At 36.4% G+C, this 20,255-nt stretch overlaps 1 protein-coding gene across 1 annotated transcript; it reads right to left on the reverse strand.

Moving 5' to 3' along the window:
• Positions 1-302: 302 nt before the first annotated feature.
• Positions 303-20,181, reverse strand: LOC115958112 (zinc finger BED domain-containing protein RICESLEEPER 1-like). Its single transcript, XM_031076476.1, has 4 exons — positions 19,953-20,181; positions 942-2,939; positions 779-843; positions 303-664 (listed from the first exon to the last, which is right to left on the reverse strand). The coding sequence occupies exons 2-3, from the start codon at positions 2,911-2,913 to the stop codon at positions 788-790; spliced, it is 2,028 nt and encodes a 675-aa protein (XP_030932336.1). The 5' UTR covers positions 2,914-2,939; positions 19,953-20,181; the 3' UTR covers positions 303-664; positions 779-787.
• Between the last annotated feature and the right edge of the window lie 74 nt (positions 20,182-20,255).

Below are 20,255 nucleotides of genomic sequence, written 5' to 3' on the forward strand. Positions count from 1 at the left end.
GCAAAAATATTGGAGTAAGTCATTGTGATTGTAAATGCCCCTTTATGGAAATGAAGAATTATATGTAACATGCAAAATGTGTTCGATTGACTAGGAGATGTACAAATTAGTCAACCGACTATGATAGAATTAATGTTTTAAAAATTAAATAAAACAATTCTACAATAATAAAAAATTATGTTGTGATAAATATGATTATGAAATGCATTACTCTTCATTAAATTTAGTCCAAATTGCATAATAATAATAATAATAATAATAATAATAATAATAATAATAATAATAAAACGACCCTAAAAAAATTATCTTGCACAATGTGCAGGTCCGCAACTAGTTTCAATAAAAAGGGAGAGGATACACATCCTGAAAGCAAGATCTCACACCTGGAGAAATATATGGAAGGGGTGAAGAAGCTTTTCTTTGGAGAGAGAGAGAGAGAGGGTCCCTCTAATTTAAGCATAATTGTAAGGATCTAATTGCTCTCATAAAATGTACATTGCTTCTTAATAAACAACTAAAAGTACTCAGCAATTTATCTAATTGTGACATATGAACATTCAAAAGAAATATAGATTTGATTAACACCACATGAGCTTCTAGAATAAGGCCCGAGCGTAAACAAAACAATCAGACGCTATCATATCAGCCGAACGGTTCCATTAACCTTGCATGACAATACCATCAAACCAAAAATAAGTTGATTGCACTTACATAGTTGACACCACAAAAGTAGATATTTTGGGGAGAATGCATGATTACAAAACCAACAGAAACATACCTAGACAAATTAACTTGGTTCAATGAGAAGCGGTAGGGGAGAAAGGCTTGAGGATGAATTGACATCTGATACAGGAGAATAGAAGATTAATAGAAATAAACTACCAATTAAAATGGATCAAAGTAAAATTCAAATACGCATAGTTAAAATTTGGTGCACATACCCCCTGGTTCCATCCGCAACCAATCTTGTGTGCATATCAAAGCCTGTCGAGTATTTGCATCCAACGAACTTCTACAATGATCAAGCACTCTACCTCCAATGTTAAATGCCGACTCAGGTGCCACAGTCGACATAGGAGTTCCAAGAACATCACGTGCCATCATGGACAGGATAGGGTACCTTGGCATATGAACTTTCCACCAATTCAATATGTTGAAATCACAATTACGAGGAAATACTGGTTCCTCTAAATATTTATCCAAGTCCGATATTGCATTTTGACTCTGAGAAGTCTCATGAAGAAATTTGTCGAAACCCCTTAGTCTATCTCTAGTGTCATTACTAGTACTAGGTAAGCTGCTACCAGGCAAAGCTGAACCTTGATCAACCAATGTTGAGCAGATAGAGTATGCATTGAAAAGTTCCTTTATACCATCAGAAACTTCCTTGATACGATCCAAAGCAGTACTACCATAAATCTGAGAATAGTAATATTCAACTAACTTCATTTTGAATCGAGGATCTAAGATTGCTGCTACTGCCAAAGCCAAACTGCACTTGCTCCAATATTTATCAAACTTGGCCTTCATCTTCACTGCCATGGAACTAAGAAAATTATCTGGGCTCTTGCACCATTCTATCAATTGGATGTGAACATCACATACCTCAGGAAAATACATATTCGCAGTTGGGAATTTGTTGCCAGAAAATACATTAGTGATTTCAAGAAAAAGTTTTAAGTAACCAGTAACAGAACTAGCCCATTCCCACTCTGTATCAGATAGAGCTGATATGTAGTCAGGATCGTGCTCTGGCAAGAGAGAAAATGCACCCCTGTATTCTAAGGCCGTTTCAAGCATGAGATATGTTGAGTTCCATTGAATTGGACAATCGAAAAGCAAGTTTTTCTCACTGTTGATTCCAACTTCTTGTGAAATCTCATTAAACTTTCCTTGTGTTACCTGTGAACTTTTAACATATTTGACACTTGCTCTAATCTTTTGGGTCACCTCTCGCAATGCTTCCATAGCATCTTGAACAATTGAGTTTAGAACGTGTGCAGCAGATCGCACATCATACAACTGACCAGTACTCAAAAGAGGCCTTTTATGAGAGATTTGTTCTTTAATTCTTATGACGATGTCATCATCCGTGGAACAATTATCAAATGTCAAGGCAAACAACTTACGGTCAACATCCCAGTCCATCAGGCACTTATTAATCACTTCAGAAAGCATGTCTTCAGTATGAGAAGAATCAAGTGTGACAAAACTCAGAATCTTTTTCTGCAGTTTCCAATCCTCATCAATATAATGTGCTGTCAAACACAAGTACTCAACATTTTCTGGTGAAGACCACATTTCAACGGAAAGGTTAATTCTGCCATGCAATTTATTTATAGTCTCATACACTTTCAGTTTCTCTTTCCCATAAATTTCCATACAAGCTTGCTCAACAGAACTATTTGGCACAACCTCAAACAATGGCTGAAGATTCTTGACAAATACTTTGAATCCAACATGGTCAACCATGGCCAATGGGTAACCATGTACTATAATCATGCGAGCAAGATCAATCCGACTCCTCTCTTGGTCAAACCTACCACTTCCAAGGTTAAAAATTTCATCCTTTTTCTGTTCCTGATCAAATTTCAAAATTGTTGGCTTAATATAGTCATCTTTTCTCTGTCCTTCATCAAAACTGATATTTGCAAGGCTCACAGTCGTATCTTTTTTCCTTCTCTTTGCTGCAAGTAGTTGAGACACATCAATAGTTGATGATCTTTTTAGACATCGCATCAAGTGGTTTCTTAGATGTGTCGTTCCACTATTACTTGATCCACTAAGTCTCTTGTTACAATGTATACAAACAGCATAACAAATGTCAGCCTTTCTGACCCTCTCAAAGTGATTCCAAACAACAGATGTCAACCTCTTTGGTTTCTTCACAGCTAAATCATTTGATATTTCCATCACATAGGCTTGAGTTTTACTGAAGTCTGCACAATGAAGTGGATACAAATAAGCAAATACTCCTAGCACATAAATCTTATGAACCTTGAATATTGACAACCCAACGAAGTTGTGATTCTTTTGAAAAACAATAAATTTCTTTAAAGATGAACCCATGATTAGAATGCTCTATTTCAAAGAGATGCAAGTGGTGGAACCACCCAAATTACAATAGAAAATCACTTCAGAATAAATTGCAGGACTAAGCAAAGCACATGAGTAAATTCTACCCTAAATCCATCACTTTATAATCCAGCTGGAGAAACCGATGTACTGGATACTTGACAGGAGCAAACCAAAAATCAAACCATCAATCAGTTAATTCCTTAATAATCTTCACTGACAGTTTCACCAAAAATTAAATTTGACAATTGTCATTGACAATTTTGAAAATGTCCTCAATACCTTGTAGAGTAGAATCTTTTTAAATTCTCTCTCTCCCTATTCAATTCTTGTTCTTAAGTCCATTCTTGTAGAGTAGAATCCTTTTAAATTTTTTTTCTCTCCCTTTTCAATTCTTGTTCTTCAATCCATTGAGAGAGCCATGTTGAGTGCTTCAGAACAAGGCCTCAATCCCTCTACCCAGCCAACCCAACCCCAAAACCTAAATAAAAAATTTTGGGCCAGGTCTTTTATACTCTAACCAAGAGACTTGGTCAACCAACCCAGCTGAGACCTTCAAAGCTTCATAGCTGTAATTGGAATTTATTAGGATCATTGAAGGTTTTAAAAGTTCCTTTCTTTCTTCTTCTTCTTCTTCTTTTTTTTTTTTTTTTTTTTGTGGGGGGGGGGGGGGGGGGGGGGGGTGGGGTTGGTGTGGGAAGTGGGTGGGTGTTCAGTGCATTCTATGATTTGAACAAAAAATTCTTCTCCAACCCACTGATATCTCAGCCACTCTGATATGACAGCCTCTTTGAGGTACTGAACCAATATGCAATTGAGGCTGCTGCGGCAGTAAGTTGTTGGCACTGCATCCATCAATTTTTGAAGTGGTAATGGGTGCAATTTTTGTCAACAAGGGTGGGATGAAGTAGGCTACTTAGAATATCTAAGTTCTTGATAAGTTGCGATTCTACCAAGATTGTTTTTCTTTTTTTTTATAAAGTGGATCCCCACCAAGGCAAGGCCCTTTGGACCCACCCTTGGAGAGTAAACCACACCGATACACGACCCCACCCAGACACTTTAGCCAAAACAGCAACTTCCAGCTTATCCAAAGTTTCTTTCATAGCTGATAAGTCTTCCAGCCCTGCTTCTATTGAATTTACCTTTTCACATAAATGGTTCAAAGTCTTCTTTGATTGGTTCATAATCTTGAGAAAAATCCTTAAATTAGGACTCTAATTCTACGTTAGTCACCATTATCTCTTATGAAATATTTTGTCTAGCAGTTGGTGGAACAAAATTTTAACAGCAAACCTTTTTTTTCTTTTATCTCTTAGGGTTATGAGGTTGTGTTAAGAATAAAAAGGTGATTTGATGAGTTATTTGAGAACTATTTGGTAGAAGTTAGTATGTGGAAATTTAGGGTTTTGATGGATAAAAGAAATGGCTTGATTTGGGGTTGAAAAGAAGAAGAATTAGAGAAGCTTTTATGATGTTCAAGGGCTGTATGAACAGTATCCGTAAACAGTAACAGAGAAAGAAAAGAAGAAGCAAAGCAGAGAACGAAATGAACACACAAAAGCCAACATGCCTCTATGCTTAAAACATTCAATAATTTTATTAATCAACTCTCCCTCCTCACATACTGCCTAGGTGTGGTTTTCCAGAGAAATGGAGGCGATGTATTTCTTTTTACATCTCCATTGTATGCCTTCTTTCTTAGTTAACAGAAGTCAGTGTGGCTTTTTGGAGAGCACCAAAGGATTACATCAGGGTGATCCGTTGTTCCCTTTGCTTTTTGTAATAGTCATGAAGGCATTGAGTAGAATGATGGATAAGGCAATAGGATGTCTTTTGTCCAGATTTAAAGTTGACAATAGGAAGAACAATGACCTCATAATTTCTCACCTTCTATTTGCAGATGATACACTGATTTTCTGTGAAGCTGAATCAAGACAGAGTTGGCATCTGCAATTTCTGTTTACTTACCTATTAAAAAAAAAAATTTTCTGTTTACTTGGTTTGAAGCTATTTTGGGTCTGAAAGTTTATGTGGGCAAATCAGACCTGGTTCCTGTTGGGGATTTCAGATGTGACAAATTTGGCAGGATTGGTAAATAGTTTGGAATGCAAAACAGCTTCTTTCAAAAGGTTTCTCTCCAAACTAATTTGGAGAAAAACCCTCAAAAACTCCTCCTATATCTTTTTATTGGATGTGAATTTTAAAAATTTAACTGCTGAATTACATGTTCTTATTATATTCTTTATGCTTGCAAAATTTCAAGAAAATCAATGATTAATAGCTATGTCATCAATGACATGTTTAAATTTCAAGTTTTTGTGATAAAATATTATGCATAAAAAATAAGTTCATTGATTGAATAATAAATAACATCCAATTTGATCGAAATTTGACATACGTGTTAAAAACATAAAGAACATGCAATCCAACATACCATATTTTCAAAATTCACATCCAATAAAAAGATATAAGAGGAGTAAACCTTATCCCTAATGAAATATTTAGGCCTTGCTTTGGGTGCCAAATTCAAAGCAAGAACTATTTGGAATTTTGTTTTGGAGAAGATGGAGAGGAGATTAGCATAATGGAAATGGATGTATTTGTCAAAGGGAGGTAGACTTACCCTACTCAAAAGTACTCTTACAATTTTACCAACATATTTTTTGTCTTTGTTTCCAATTCTTGTAGATGTATCCAATCAAATAGATTACAGCGAGATTTTCTTTGGAAAGGCTTGGATAAGGAATCCAAATTTCACTTGGTGAATTGGGACAAAATTCATACTCAATACCAAATTGGGGAACTAGCTGTTCAAAACCTCTATTTATTTAATAAAGCTTTATTAGGGAAACGGTTGTGGCAGTATAGTGAGGAAAGGGGGCATTGTGGAGGTGGGTAGTAGATCAGAAGTACGAACCTATTGGGGGTGGTTGGTGCACGAAAGATGACAGAGGGTCGTATTGGGTTAGTTTGTGGAAGTATATTCAAAAGGGGAGGACTAAATTTTCTCAATTCATTAAGTTTGAGGTAGGTGATGGTACAAGAACAAAGTTATAGCTTGATACCTAGTGTGGTGGTGAACCCCTTGGGGAGTCATTCCATGAGTTATTTAGAATTGCTAGGATAAGGAAGCTCTAGTAGCGGATCATTTGAGATATCACAATGAGTCTGTCCAGTAGGAATTCCATTGAAGTGCAGGGTTTTGGAGATGATAAACTAAGTTGGAAACCGTCTACTCAAAAAGGTTTTGAGGTTTGTTCGTATTATAGAGTTTTAGCCCATTGAGAAGATGTGACATTCCCTTGGAAAGGCATCTGGAAGCCTAATGTTTGGGGGAAAAAGTGGGCGGATAGAAAAGGAGGAAGGAAAAGTGGGGGAGAAAACTTGCATTTTCCACTATTTGGTAAGTGGCAAAAAATGGTGGGTCTCGAGTGTTTTCTACCAAAAACCAATCTCTCCAATTTGGAGAGAAAATACAGAGGATATGGGGGCTTGAAAAGAAAATTACACATGCCCAATCTCTCCAAATCAACAGCCCACACATGGCCACATTATGTTGCTTCTTTTCCTTCATCCTTCTTTCTTTTATATCTCTGTCTTTTCTTCTTATTTTATATATAATTATTTAAAAAAATGATTTATTGATAGGGGCATAAAAGTACAATTATACTAACTATTTTTTCCATCCTCTCATTTTTCTTCTCAATCAAACAAAAGAATTTTATATTAGTTTTCCATCTTTCCACTTTTCCATCCTCCCAACCAAATATACATGGTGGAAAAATAAGATATTTTTCTATACTCTCACTTTTCAGTCCTCCTCACATTTCCATCCTCCAAACCAAACAAGGCCTAAAGTCCCAACAAGGACAGCATTCTTTCTTTGGGCTGCCTCATTGTGAAAAATACATTCAGCAAATAATTTGAGGAAGTGCAACATTGTCCTCATGAGCTGGTGTTCATTGTGGAAGAGGGCTGGAGAGAGTGGATCATCTGCTGCTTCATTTCCCTATTGCTAAGGAGATACAGAATATGGTTTTTGCTCTTTTCAGGGTTAAGTGGGTGATGCTAGGGAGGGTGGTGGATTTACCAGCAACTTGGCAAGATTATTTTGGGTGACGTCATAATAGTGAGATTTTGAAGGTCATTCCTCACTATTTTATGTGGTGTATTTGAAGGGAGAGAAATGGCAGAAGCATTGAATGGAGAGAGTGGTCAACACCGGATTTGAAACTGCATTTTACAAAAACTTTGTTCTAGTGGTCATCAGCTCCAGGGAAGTTTTCTTTCTCAAACTTTTTGGAGTTCCTAGATCATTGTACTTTTAAAATTTAGCTATTCTTACATCTAGTATGCCTCCTGTGTACGAGATGTTCATTATTTCTAATATAACTATTTTTTAATATATAAGTAAGAATAATTTTATTGAAAACAGTGGTTACCTTAAGGCCACTGTTTATGGTCTCAGGATTACCGCGGGCCACCTTCATGAGCCACTAGAATTCACCGTCAATGGCCAGCAGCTGCCATGGCAATGATGAACCACCATTAATTACAGATACACTTCCTACTATGTGCGTTTGTTACAGCCTAATTAATAAATTAAGCCAATATATTTTTTTTGGGCACAGCCTTTTACAGTCTCACTTCTTTTTAGGTACAGCTTTTAGTCAACCCTAGCTTATTTTTATCTCACCAAAATAAGCTATACCAAACACACATTAATTTTACTGTTAGTGACAAACTATCAGCAATGAAGCATAGCAATTCTTTTAAATTGAATTCAATCCAGGATGGAATAAGTTGTTTTATATCTAATCCAATCTGTTATACCAACCAATACCAAACACACACAGAAGCCCCTACAAGTCACCTTTCTACATGAGAACAAAAACTCCTTCACTCTAAGGTTACCTATCAAAAATGAAACAAAAACTCCATTGGCTCAAAAATCTAACGGCGCATGATGTAATGTAATCTCTAATAATGAAAATATTCCCACTGCCGCAGCCAGCTAAACGACAAGCATGTCCCATATTATCACTTCAGCCATTGTTGCCAAAGGAGTTATGCCGGAATAACATGAGTTTCACATGACAAGTCCTCAACAATTTTTATATTTCCAACACTTCTCTCACCTAAAAAGTTGCAAATGCCATACCAAAGAAACACTTTTGTAATCTCTCCACATTTTGGGAGTACCAAGCATTAACAAAAATTTCAATCCTCCTACACCTTTTCTTTCTATTAATAGGCAAGTACAACTCATGCAAGCATGCACGTATATTGGATTCAACCTTTGATCTCACCCTCTACTTATTATTTACAGTGGGAGGAGATGCCATATGGTTTAAAAATTATAGATGCAAAAAATCCAATCCCACTACAAGTTATAAGATCTTAATATAAGCATTAATATCCCTATTATTATTAATGATTTCTGTTTATCCCTTCCCTACCGACTAGTATAAGAATACATTATAACAATTAAAGCACTCCACATCAAAGCTAGCCAAGAGATTAAAAATAAAAAATAAAAACTTTTGGCAATCATATTATGTTCTAATCTTCCTGAATGTTACTATTTTCAGAAAACAGATAGTCTATACAACCAAATACACCAATAATCACCTTGATGGATTACTTCATGTTAGTATACCCCCTATGACTGGCTGTGTTTAGTGTACAGTTCACACAAAACTTGAAGAGTCAGAAAATGAAATAAGAATCACGGAAGAAATAAAAGACACTATTTACATTTCATATATCAATTCATCACAAGCCAACGCATATTTGGCTTTCGCATTTATAAGGCAGGCATAAGAAGATCATTCTAGGTTATTATCAGTTACCATAATAACAGTAAGCATACAAGTCTTAAATGAGCAGAATTTTGACAAAGAGGTTGGATGCACAGTCATAGACCTTCACTATTGGCCTATAGCTATGCTTAAGTTGTTTATATCCAACAAGATGCCAAAAGATCTTGAGCGCACAATAAATAACTTCCCATGTTCCCCCACAATTTGTCTACACAGTCAAAACATACAAGCACACAAGCAGTCATTCCTTTCTCACCACTGTCAATCAATAAGGTCAATAATGCATACGACGAGATAACTTCACGCCACACATGATATGCATGCACTATGGCCACAAGAACCAATCATCCACAATAGGCCCATCCCTCACTAATTAAACATCAACATAGTAAGCATGAACATAATAATATCAATCCAAAGGCAACAAAGGAAATAATCCTGCTTGAGTATGAAGTTAAAAATGAGGCAACTAAGAAATACATATCATAACATGAATGTAAAATAATCACAATGTAAGAATGTGCTCTAGAGCACAAGCCAGTGAGCTATGGCTCAAATGGCACTTCCCCTTCCCACAAGGGTAGATGGAGGAGGACAAGGTTGTAAGTTCAAAATCTATTGAGTGCACGTGTAACTTACCAATAAAAAAAAAACTCAAACACTATTCTTTTTCCTTTTTTTATTATAAGTAAAAAATCCTTATTAGAAATAGGAATTACATGGTCCTTTATACACAAGTAATGTACTCAGGCACCTACACAAGCACTCTAGAACACTATTCTAAAGGAAGACAAATTTTAACAGGCAAAAACATTGTTAGTTTAGTTGCTCATGGACATATAATAAAAGCAATAAAAAAAAATTACCAATGTCAAGGAAAAAATCTAAAACAAATAGGTCACAAGAAACCAATGAGCTCTAGCACAAATAGCACATCCTCCCTTCATATGAATGGTGAAGGGTAAGGTCATGAGTTCAAAACCCACTATATGCAACATGTGTTTGTATCTTACCAAAAAAAAAAAAAAAAAAAAAAAAGAGAGTAAATTACAACAATCTCCCTTGAGATTTATCAAAACAACGCCCACCAAATTTTTTACCAAAGATACTCCCCTTGAGGTTTCTATAAATGTAACAAATAAGTCCACTCTTGACTTTTCAAATGAAATTTTTATTAAAATAAAATAAAATAAAAAACCTAGACTATGGACGAAATGACACTCTCCCTCAAGGTTTTTTTTTTTTTTTTTTTTTAATAAGTAATGAAAATTTATTAAAAAAAGGATAAAACTAGGTACAACAGGGGTGTACTTAAGGAGAAATACAAATAACTCTCAAACTAAAATACTCAACCAAATCTAAAAGAGTAAAAACAAGGAGAAGGGTGAAAAGCAACATTCCAATCTAACAAGGTATGGAGGAAGAAGGCTTTAACGTCAAGGATAGACCATTCACAACCCTCAAAACTTCTGGCATTCAGCTCTTGCCAAAGGCACCATACTACGCAATGTAGCACAGCCTTCCCAAAAGGCTATATTTCTATGCCTTCCAAAAGATCCTTGCCAAGCTGCGAACAAATAAATAAACCTCTTTGGCATAACCCATTGGAGCCCAAATAAACAGAACACCATTGTCCATGGCTCATAAACTATAGGACAATGTAGGAGAGGTGGTCCACAAACTCCCCACACCTCTTACACATGCAGCACCAATCAAAAACGATAATACCTCTCTTCCAGAGAATGTCAAGGGTTAAATTTTCCCTAGAGAACTTGCCCAAGAAAAGAAGGCCACCTTAGGTGGGACTTTCGAACACCACAGCAATATCCACAGGAAAGACATGCTATTAGGAGCGGACAGGGAGTGATAGTAACTACAAACATCAAAATCCCTGCTCTTGGCAAGTCTCCAACAGGGTCTATCCATACCCTCCCCCCTAATAGGCTTGGAATAGATAAGATCCAAAAAAGCAACTAGAGGCTCCAACTCCCAATCTTGGACCAATCTAGAAAAATGAACATCCCAATGGAAAGCTATGAACGTCATATATCATGGATTCTTTATGACGAGTGATACTAAATAACTCCAAGAAAGCCACCTTAGGTGGGCAATCACCACAACACACGCCATGCCAAAACTTCACTCTAGAACCATCCCCCACATCAAATTGAAGAAACTGGGAAAACATCGACCCATCCCCGTCAGACCAAAGGCTCACACCATAGAGAGAGAACACCAACCCCCCCCCCCCCCCCCGAATTTGTTTTCATACTCAGCCTCAATAACCCTCCAAAGATGTACCCTCTTAGTCCCATATCTCCACAACCATTTCTCTAATAAAGCTTGATTGAATATTCTCAAGTTTCTTATACTCAATCCCCCATGCCGAACTAGCCCCTCGAGATTGTACAAACGAGTAGAAATATTTTGATAAAAAAGTGAATATTTCGTTAGGGAAGTAAATATGTGAGAGAGCACGGACTTATCTATTGCATTTATAGAAATGTGAGGACTATCATTTATACAAACATTTAGGATATAATTTGACCAAGAATTAAAACAGAAAAATACAAATAAGGCAGGAGGATCAAAATTCAAAACTTGAGGCACATTGAACCAACATAAGCAATTTTTTAAAATTCACCAAATAAATTAAAAAAAAATAATAATTTATCCATAACAATTTATACCATTGTGGAAATTCATCATAACAAAATATATGAACCCCTAAATGAGACTAATTTAATGATGTAGTAAAATAGAATCAAACAAAGAATGATCCATTTATGGTATTGAATATCTTGATGAGTTATGAATATCTTGATCACTTGTTGAATCAACCGAAGGATGGGTTATACCATGCCTAGGAGTTAAAACAAGCCCACCTTTAGTATTGGACCACCGAGACTCTTCTTGCCCAGAAAAAACCACAGGTCCACCTTCATTATTGGACCCTCCACTATCTTCAGGATTGATAGTGAGTTTCCCATCCTAAGGTTTAAAAATTCTTAAAGCCAAATTTTCAATATTCAACTTAAAAAATAAATACACGTGTGGGTCTACCACTTATAACAGAACTATTAACGGTAAAATAGCCATAAATCACATTTCAACCCAATTGACTCCCAAATTTTCAAAATTCCTTGAATTCCTTTGGTCCCATAATTAAGCATGTTTTGCCCATTCTGGCCGCCACTGGCTGCCAAACCAACACTGCCAGCATTTTCTAGAGTCACCCCAACCAACAGCCTTAATTCTTCACAGGATAAGAAATTGCCTAACTCTTTCTGAAACGAAGACCAGCTAGAACGGTTAGAGCTTTCTAGTATCACACAACCTTGACGAGCTCAACCATAATAAACCACTATAACCACAAAGAGGCCAGCCTTATTCGATCTACCACAAAATTCCAACAACTTATTATTTTTATTATTTTCCTGGAGTCGCTTTCAAAGGAAATCATTCCCCAGAACCCAATCACATATATTGGCAAAACAAGAAAGAATCCATTCCATGCCTTTACGTCCTACCCAAATAGAACTCATGACATTACTCTCATGAGCAAACGTATCAGACTGCCCACCATCAAAAGAAAGAGAGAAATTTTTTGCATTAATATGAAAAGATCACTTGCTGCTTCCATGATCAAACAAAGATGTCGGTGGGATAAAGTATGAGGATGGTTTGGTGGAAATATTTGGTGGGGATAGAGGGGCAGTAGATAAGAATGCAGGTTTAGGCACTAAAGGAGGGCTAGGCAGTGAAGGTGATTGTGAAGGAAAGTTAGGCAAAGAAGAGAAGGGTTAGACAACTGAGGTGGTGGGAGTGGGATAGGCAATGTTGAAGTAGAGGAAAAAAATGGGGGCATGGGAGAAAACCAAAAGGTGATGGAAACTGTGGTCGGAACAAGAAAGAAAAAGGAGAGGGTGAAGGAATATGTGAAGGTGGTAGGAAGGGAAAAAGAGATGGAGGTGGTGTTGGCTGGGGGTGAGCGTGGAGGTGGGGTGGCTGAGGCAGCGCAGAAGTCATCTAGTCATCAATAGTCACCATTGGATTTAAAAAAATAATAATAATAATTGTATTCTAAAACATCATTTAATAGCCATGGAGTAACTTTAGTATCCATTATTGCTCTTAAATTGATATTTGTTTAACAATATATATATATATATATATGTATATGTATATGTATTTATGAAAAATAAATGCTTAACAATATATAAAAATAAAAACACTTTTTTTTGGGATAAGTAACAAAAATATATATATAAAAAAAAAAGGAGTCACCCAGGTATACAGTAAATATACTGGGGTAAAATAATCAATTACAAAAATTGCATAAATCTAGTAAATCAACAATAGAAAAGGACAGATTCCTCAAGGCAGTCAGCTAGTCCAATAAATATTCGGAAAAAGAATAATTTGAGATCAGGCATAGAATGCTCAGAATCTTCAAAACTTCTGCTATTTCTCTCTCCAAATGCACCACATCAAACAATGTGGGATAATCATCCAAATGTGACCATTTCACTGACGACCAAATTGATCTTGCTAGCAAGCTAGAAGCTCAACTACAAATTTTGGCATCACCCAAAAATAAATAAAAAATACATTTAATAATTAATTAATATACGTATCCCCACCATGTCGTAACCTATGTTTTCAAAAATTGCCGTATTGTCATGTCGTACTCGTACCCGTATCCATGCTTCTTAGAATCCCTCTCTCACTGTTACTTCCTTAATGGAATATTCCATTTTTAGGAAAAGATTCCTATTCATTAATACAAACCTCAAGAGGGAAGTATCATTTCGTCCATAGTTTGGGTGGGAAATTTTTTTTTTTAAAATGAAATATTTCATTAGAAAAATCAGCTATGGCCTTCTTTGTCACATTTATACATACCTCAATAGAGTTATGTCATTTTGTCCAATATTTTCTTTTGGTTGGGTGTCATTTTGTAAAACCTCAAGTGAGCTTGATAGAAGTTACCCAACTTTTTTTTATGTATAATCCATGATATAGACCAAGGTCAACTACCCTAAACCCATAATATGTGCCTAAACTTGATGAAATTTGCATCAAGCAACAAGCAAATAAACTCAAGAATATTAGAACTTCAAAACAATTTTTTTTTTTTTTTTCAATCCATGTAATGTAGGTAGAAGTACCAAAAATAGAGATGTCAAGAAGACATAAGAAAGATACATGTAGGAATTCAAATTAGTTAAAAGGGAACTAATCAAGCCAAACCTAATTAGTTGCCGTTATGGCTTAATTGAGCTATGTTGCATTGGAGGTCGATTAGACCTACAAGTTACATAATGGGACGGCTTAATTGAGCTATGTTGCATTGGAGGTCGATTAGACCTACAAGTTACATAATGGGACGTAGATCTCTCATGTCATTTAAATTCTTCCAATCCTTTTCTAAGACTAAGACACAATTTAATCACACGTATGTAAGTTTGAAAAATCCCTTAATGCTACCTTCATTGCTTTAATTCCTAAAAAAAATGACGCCTATAATATTAGAGATTTCCGGCCTATTAGCTTGGTGGGGAGTGTGTATAAAATCTTGGCTAAGGTTTTGGCAAATCGTTTGAGAGCGGTTTTAGATCAATTGATTTCTGAGACTCAAAATAGCTTTGTGAGTGGGAGACAAATCCTTGACTTGGTTCTTATTGCGAATGAGTGTATGGATAGCCGAGGGAAGAGTAGGGCTCCTAGAGTTATTTGTAAACTTGATATTGAGAAGGCCTACGATCATGTGAATTGGGAGGCTTTGCTGGATTTGTTGAATAGAATGGGTTTTGGAATGAAGTGGTGTAAGTGGATCCGTACTTGTATATCCACAGTTCAGTTCTCTATTTTGATTAATAGATCTCCAGTTGATTTTTTTGGTAGTTCAAGGGGTTTAAGACAAGGGGATCCACTATCGCCTATGCTATTTTTGATTTTGATGGAGGTGTTCAGCATGATGTTGAGAAGAGTGGAGGGAGCTGGCTTGATCCGTGGTTTTAAAGTTGAGGGTAGGAGCGGTGGTGGGGAAAGTGTTTCACATCTATTGTTTGCAAACGATACTATCCTATTTTGTGATGCAGATGTGGAGCAAATTCTTCATATTCAGTTGTTGTTACTCAGTTTTCAGGCGGTAATAGGTTTGAAGGTCAATGTGCACAAGAGTGAAATGGTTCCAATAGGGGAGGTTGATGATGTGCATGCCCTGGCTGAAATTTTGGTCTGTAGTGTTGGAACTTTGCCTATGTCTTATCTTGGCATGCCGTTGGGGGCTTTGCACAACTTCCCTTCAATTTGGAATCCCATTTTGGAAAAAAGTGAGCAGAAATTAGCCGGGTGGAAGAAGTTGTATTTGTCTAAAGGGAGTTGATTGATGTTACTCAAGAGTACGTTATCTAGTCTTCCTACCTATTTTTTTTATCTCTATTCACCATTCCTACTTATGTGGTTAATAAAATTGAAAAGTTGCAACGGGATTTTCTATGGGGTGATAGCAAGACTCATCTGGTAGGATGGGATAAAGTTCGTGTGCCTATAGCTAACGGTGGCTTGGGGATAAGAAAACTTACTACTTTCAATAAGGCCTTATTGGGGAAATGGTTGTGGCGGTTTGGGAAGGAAGAGGATTGGTTATGGAGGAGAGTGGTAGTTTCAAAATATGGGGAAGAATGGGGGGGATGGACCTTAAAGCTAGGTAGGGGAGTTAATGGGTGTGGTTCGTGGATAGGTATTCGTATGGGATGGGAGGATTTTAGCAAAAATTGTCAGTTTGTTGTTGGGTTGGGGAATAGAGTGAGATTTTGGCAAGATGGGTGGTATGGGGATCAACCTTTCCAATTGGCTTTCCTAAGACTATATGGTATTGCCATTGATAAGGAGGCATCTGTAAAAGCTTCTTTGTCAAGGCAGGGGGTGAAGGATAGAAGAATTTGGAATGCTCGTTTTATTCGAGAAGCAGGACAACTAGAACAAAACTGAAATAACGGAAAAATAAAATATATGACCTAGGAGTCAACATCTCAGCCTTGCTTGGAGTCAGCACTTAGAGTAGACCTGGAGTCTGTTTGGATTGAACTTATTGTTACTGAAACTGAAAACTGAAAACTGAAAACACTGTAGCAAAATAATTTTTAAATGTGTGTATAGTACCGTGGGACCCATTTTTAATATTTTTTTAGTCTATGAACAGTGACAAACAGTGTTCAACATTGCTGCTGTCCCCTAAAAGTAACGCCTGCAGGGAAAAAAAAAAAAAAAAAAAAAAAGCTAAAACGCAGAACTGAAAACGTGGGTTTCAGCTGAATCCAAACCCAACCCTGGAGTCAGCACCAGACCAAAAGAGAGATCAAACGGCCATTTTTTCATTCATCAAAATATCAACTATCTCCTCAAGGAGTATAATAGATTGCTTATAAAGGATTGCTAAACTCTAGTTCTCAACGCTAGGAAACCCTAATTGCCTTATTACAAAAATAATCTTACTTCCAAATTAAAATACTAATAGCCCAATAAACTAATAAGACCTAAAACATAAAAATACAATTGACTTGTAAACATAAATAATACTAAATAATAATCTTCTTGTGTCTCCCGCATCATTCTCCTCTGATTGGAGAAAACTCGACCTCGAGTTCTAAAGCGTTGAAGGATTAGGATGCTGACAAGTAACACTTGCTTCAAGTCTGGAATCACCCTAAGGAGCATAAAGAAAAGAAAAACCTTGAATTCCACCATGTCAAACTCTTCTGGAATAACAAAATCAATGTATGGAATCAACATAATCTTATTTTGAACCATTGGAAGCACTATGTTATCCACTTTCTCCACTTTAGCAAACTGTTTGTCTTCATGCACCATGGAAGGCTGATCAAAAGCAAATTCATTAGCTTCCAATATCACATCATGTGCACCCTCTAACATAATACTCTCTTTAGACACCATCTCTTTCACCTTACTGCTCTTCAATAGATTCATTTCCTTGCACGTATGTTAAAGCAACACTTGTCAAGGCATGTACGTCTGTGTCAACATTAGGCTTTGGTGTTGCTGGAGGATTCTCCATGACCAAGATATCATCATCAATGTTGTCTTTTATTGGGGCAACAATAAGTTCATTGTGATCAAGTATCCTTGGTTTCACAATTGAATCTGTTTGAGTCTTCTTTTGCTTCATCTGAGCAATCCTATCTTGAACATTTTTCATGAGCTTTATAGATAATTCCTTTAATTCCTTAGTAGATAATTCCTTGATAGATTGTTCAAAAGTGCTTTGAGGACATGAAATGGGATGAGGATGAGGATTTATCGTATTTGCTTCAACTTGAAAAGTACCACACTGAGATTGGGGTAGATACTTAGCTCGATAGTATGATGACAAATACTCATCACAAAACTTTTCTTTCATATCTTCCCACACACTAATGGTAGGTTCATACCTCATATAGCAGAAATATTCAAGATTCTCCCAAAACCTTTGTGCTTTACCCCTTAACTTCAATTTGGCATACCTAACCTTTTCGTTATCTGCAAAATTTGCTTGCTCAAAGAATTGCTCCATCCCATTCATCCAGTTGACAAAATCTCGTGGATAATTATTACAACCATCCAAAATAAGGTGCTTTTAATATTACCATAGCTAACTGGGCAAAAAGATTTTTGCCAACTTGACTTGTTAAGTACAGCCCACTAAAGAAGGGATTGTCATGGCATTAACCAAATAAAGCTTCACTGTTTGAAGTTTGAACACCAATGGAAAAAACCAATGCATCCACATGGACTAGAGTGAAGGCCTAGACTTGGGTTTTTTTTTTTTTTTTTTGGGTATGCATGTAAAGAAACACCGATCGATGTATGCTCTGATACCAACTGACGCAGGACAACCAGAACAAAACTAAAATAACGGAAAAATAAAAGATATGACCTAAGAGTCAACACCTTAACCTTGCTTGGAGTCAGCACCAAGCGGGGAAACCACTAGGAGTCAGCATCTAGGATAGACTTGGAGTCAGCACCAAATCAAAAGAGAGATCAAACGGCCATTTTTTCATCCATCAAAATATCAACTATCTTCTCAAGGAGTATAATAGGTTGCTTATAAAGGATTGCTAAACCTTAGTTCTAATTGGCTAGGAAACTCTAATTACCTTATTACAAAAATAACCTTACTTCCAAATTAAAATAATAATAGCCCAATAAACTAATAGTACCTAAAACATAAAAATACAATTGACTTGCAAATATAAATAATACTAAATAATAATCTTCTTGCGTCTCCCGCATCAACTTAATAATTGGGAGATGGATGAAGGGCTGCATTTTCTTCGTATATTGGGAGCCAATACTCCTCCACTGGATGTTGGAGACCGGATGAGATGGATGTTGAAACCTAATGGGGAGTTTGACATCCGGTCATATTATAACAAATTGCAGGATTCTCCCTCAATTGTCTTTCCTTGGAAAGATATATGGAGAGTAAAGGCACCTAGATGGGTTTCTTTTTTTGTTTGGTGTGTAGCTTGGAATAAGATCCTAACGGGTGATAACTTGAGATTGAGGGGATTGGATTTTGTAGACTGGTGCATTATGTGCCGACATTGTGGAGAGACGGTAGACTAATTACTTCTTCATTGTGAGATGGCTCATCGGTCGTGGAGCTTTGCCTTAATAAATTTTGGTTTGTCTTGGGTTATACTTAGATCAATCCCAGATTTGCTTTTTGGCTAGTGGAATTAGTTGGGGAAGCATTTGTCTCAGATTTGGAACTTAGTTCCGTTGTGCATCCTATAGTGTATTTGGAAGGAACGGAATCAGTGGACTTTTGAGGATTTGGATAGTTCCGGTGATCAGATGCTTGCTTCTTTTAGTGGGACTCTTTTTGATTGGTCTTGGGCATGGGGATTTACGACTAGTGATTCTCCCTTCTTTTCTTAGTTCTCTTTCTCTTTTGTAATTATATGTTGTCTGGTTTTCTTTTTTGTTCTCTCTCTGTTTTGTTCTTCTTGTATTTTCTAGGTTTGCTCTATGTTTTTCATGCATAGAGTAGCTGTTCGTATATATAACATTCTTACTTATCAAAAAAAAAAAAAAAAGCATGAATTTAGATCATAACACCTAGAGCTAGGTAGACACAACACCTGCCTTCCAAAAAATAAACACAGAGAGAGAGAGCCTACACTCCACCGGTGTGATTTCACATACATCACAAATGAAATAAGTGTCCCAATTAACCCTAACCCAATATGCATGCCTTCAAGTGATTTTATAATGACATAACAGGTCAGTGAGCTCTAGCTCAAAAGGCAACCTAGGACTATGAGTGTAACTTGCCAAATAAAAAAAAAAAATGTGTATAAATATACACACACACGGGATCAGAACTTCAACAAGATTCTCCAGATTCATAAACCACGAACAAATTCGGATTGTGAACAAGAAAAACATATTTAAGAGAGAGAGGAGAAGAAGAAAGACAGAAATTCATATTATCAAAACACGGTAGTAATTTTTCACCAAAAAAAGAAAAAAAGAAAAAAAAGAACGATTCTAATTTCAAATTCAAGCTTCCTAATAACCATAATTTGACGTACACATCTCAAGTGGAATAGAACAAAAACCAATGTGTTTGCCTGCACTTGATCAAAAGCAAATCATGAAACTAATGGGTCATTCAACCCGCAGGGAAAGACCCTCTCATAATTCGGATCAAAGCCTCAAAACAAATTATGCTTACCTAAGTTGCTAACCTTAAAAAACAAATTATCCTCCAATTTTCATAAACAAAATCCAAAACCCAGATAAAGGCATTCACAAAACAAAACACAAAGGACCACAATCTTAGCTCCTAATTTTTCTACAGCCATAAATTCAGCATGTAAATCAAAATAATAATTAAAAAAAAAAAAAAAAGTGGGTCTACCAAACAATCATCCAATTAACAAAATTCAATTAATATGAGAACTCAATAAAGAAAAAAAAAAAAGCTAAAAGATTAATGGAAGTAAATGATAAAAAAAGAGGAAAATTGGGTCTTACAGAGGTAGAGGTAGTAGCAGAAGCAGTGTCCTGTAACCTGTGTGTAGAGTTCGAGGAAGAGTCCGAAGGGAGGGTCCGGGTTGGAATGTGAGACAACCTCAAAAGAGACATAACCCGATCTCTGAATATGGGTTGGACCCAGATTGGTTTCGGCTGGATGGGTCAACACCTTATTTGGATAGGATTGGACTTGGACCCGAGTCCGACTTGGGTTAGTTTCATGGGTTTTTGATTAAAAAAAACAAAAAGACTCCAGTGTTAACGCGTGGCTTCTTATAACTCGGTGGGTCGCACATAGATAGG

This window comes from Quercus lobata, chromosome 8 (assembly GCF_001633185.2).
Source record: "Quercus lobata isolate SW786 chromosome 8, ValleyOak3.0 Primary Assembly, whole genome shotgun sequence".
NCBI classification, from domain to species: Eukaryota; Viridiplantae; Streptophyta; class Magnoliopsida; order Fagales; family Fagaceae; genus Quercus; species Quercus lobata.

Coding starts and splice junctions, on each gene's coding strand:
- LOC115958112 (XM_031076476.1), bottom strand. CDS start 2,913: ATGGAAATATCAAATGATTTAGCTGTGAAGAAACCAAAGAGGTTGACA. Junction 844..941: donor GTTGCGGATGGAACCAGGGG/GTATGTGCACCA, acceptor CTCCTGTATCAG/ATGTCAATTCATCCTCAAGC.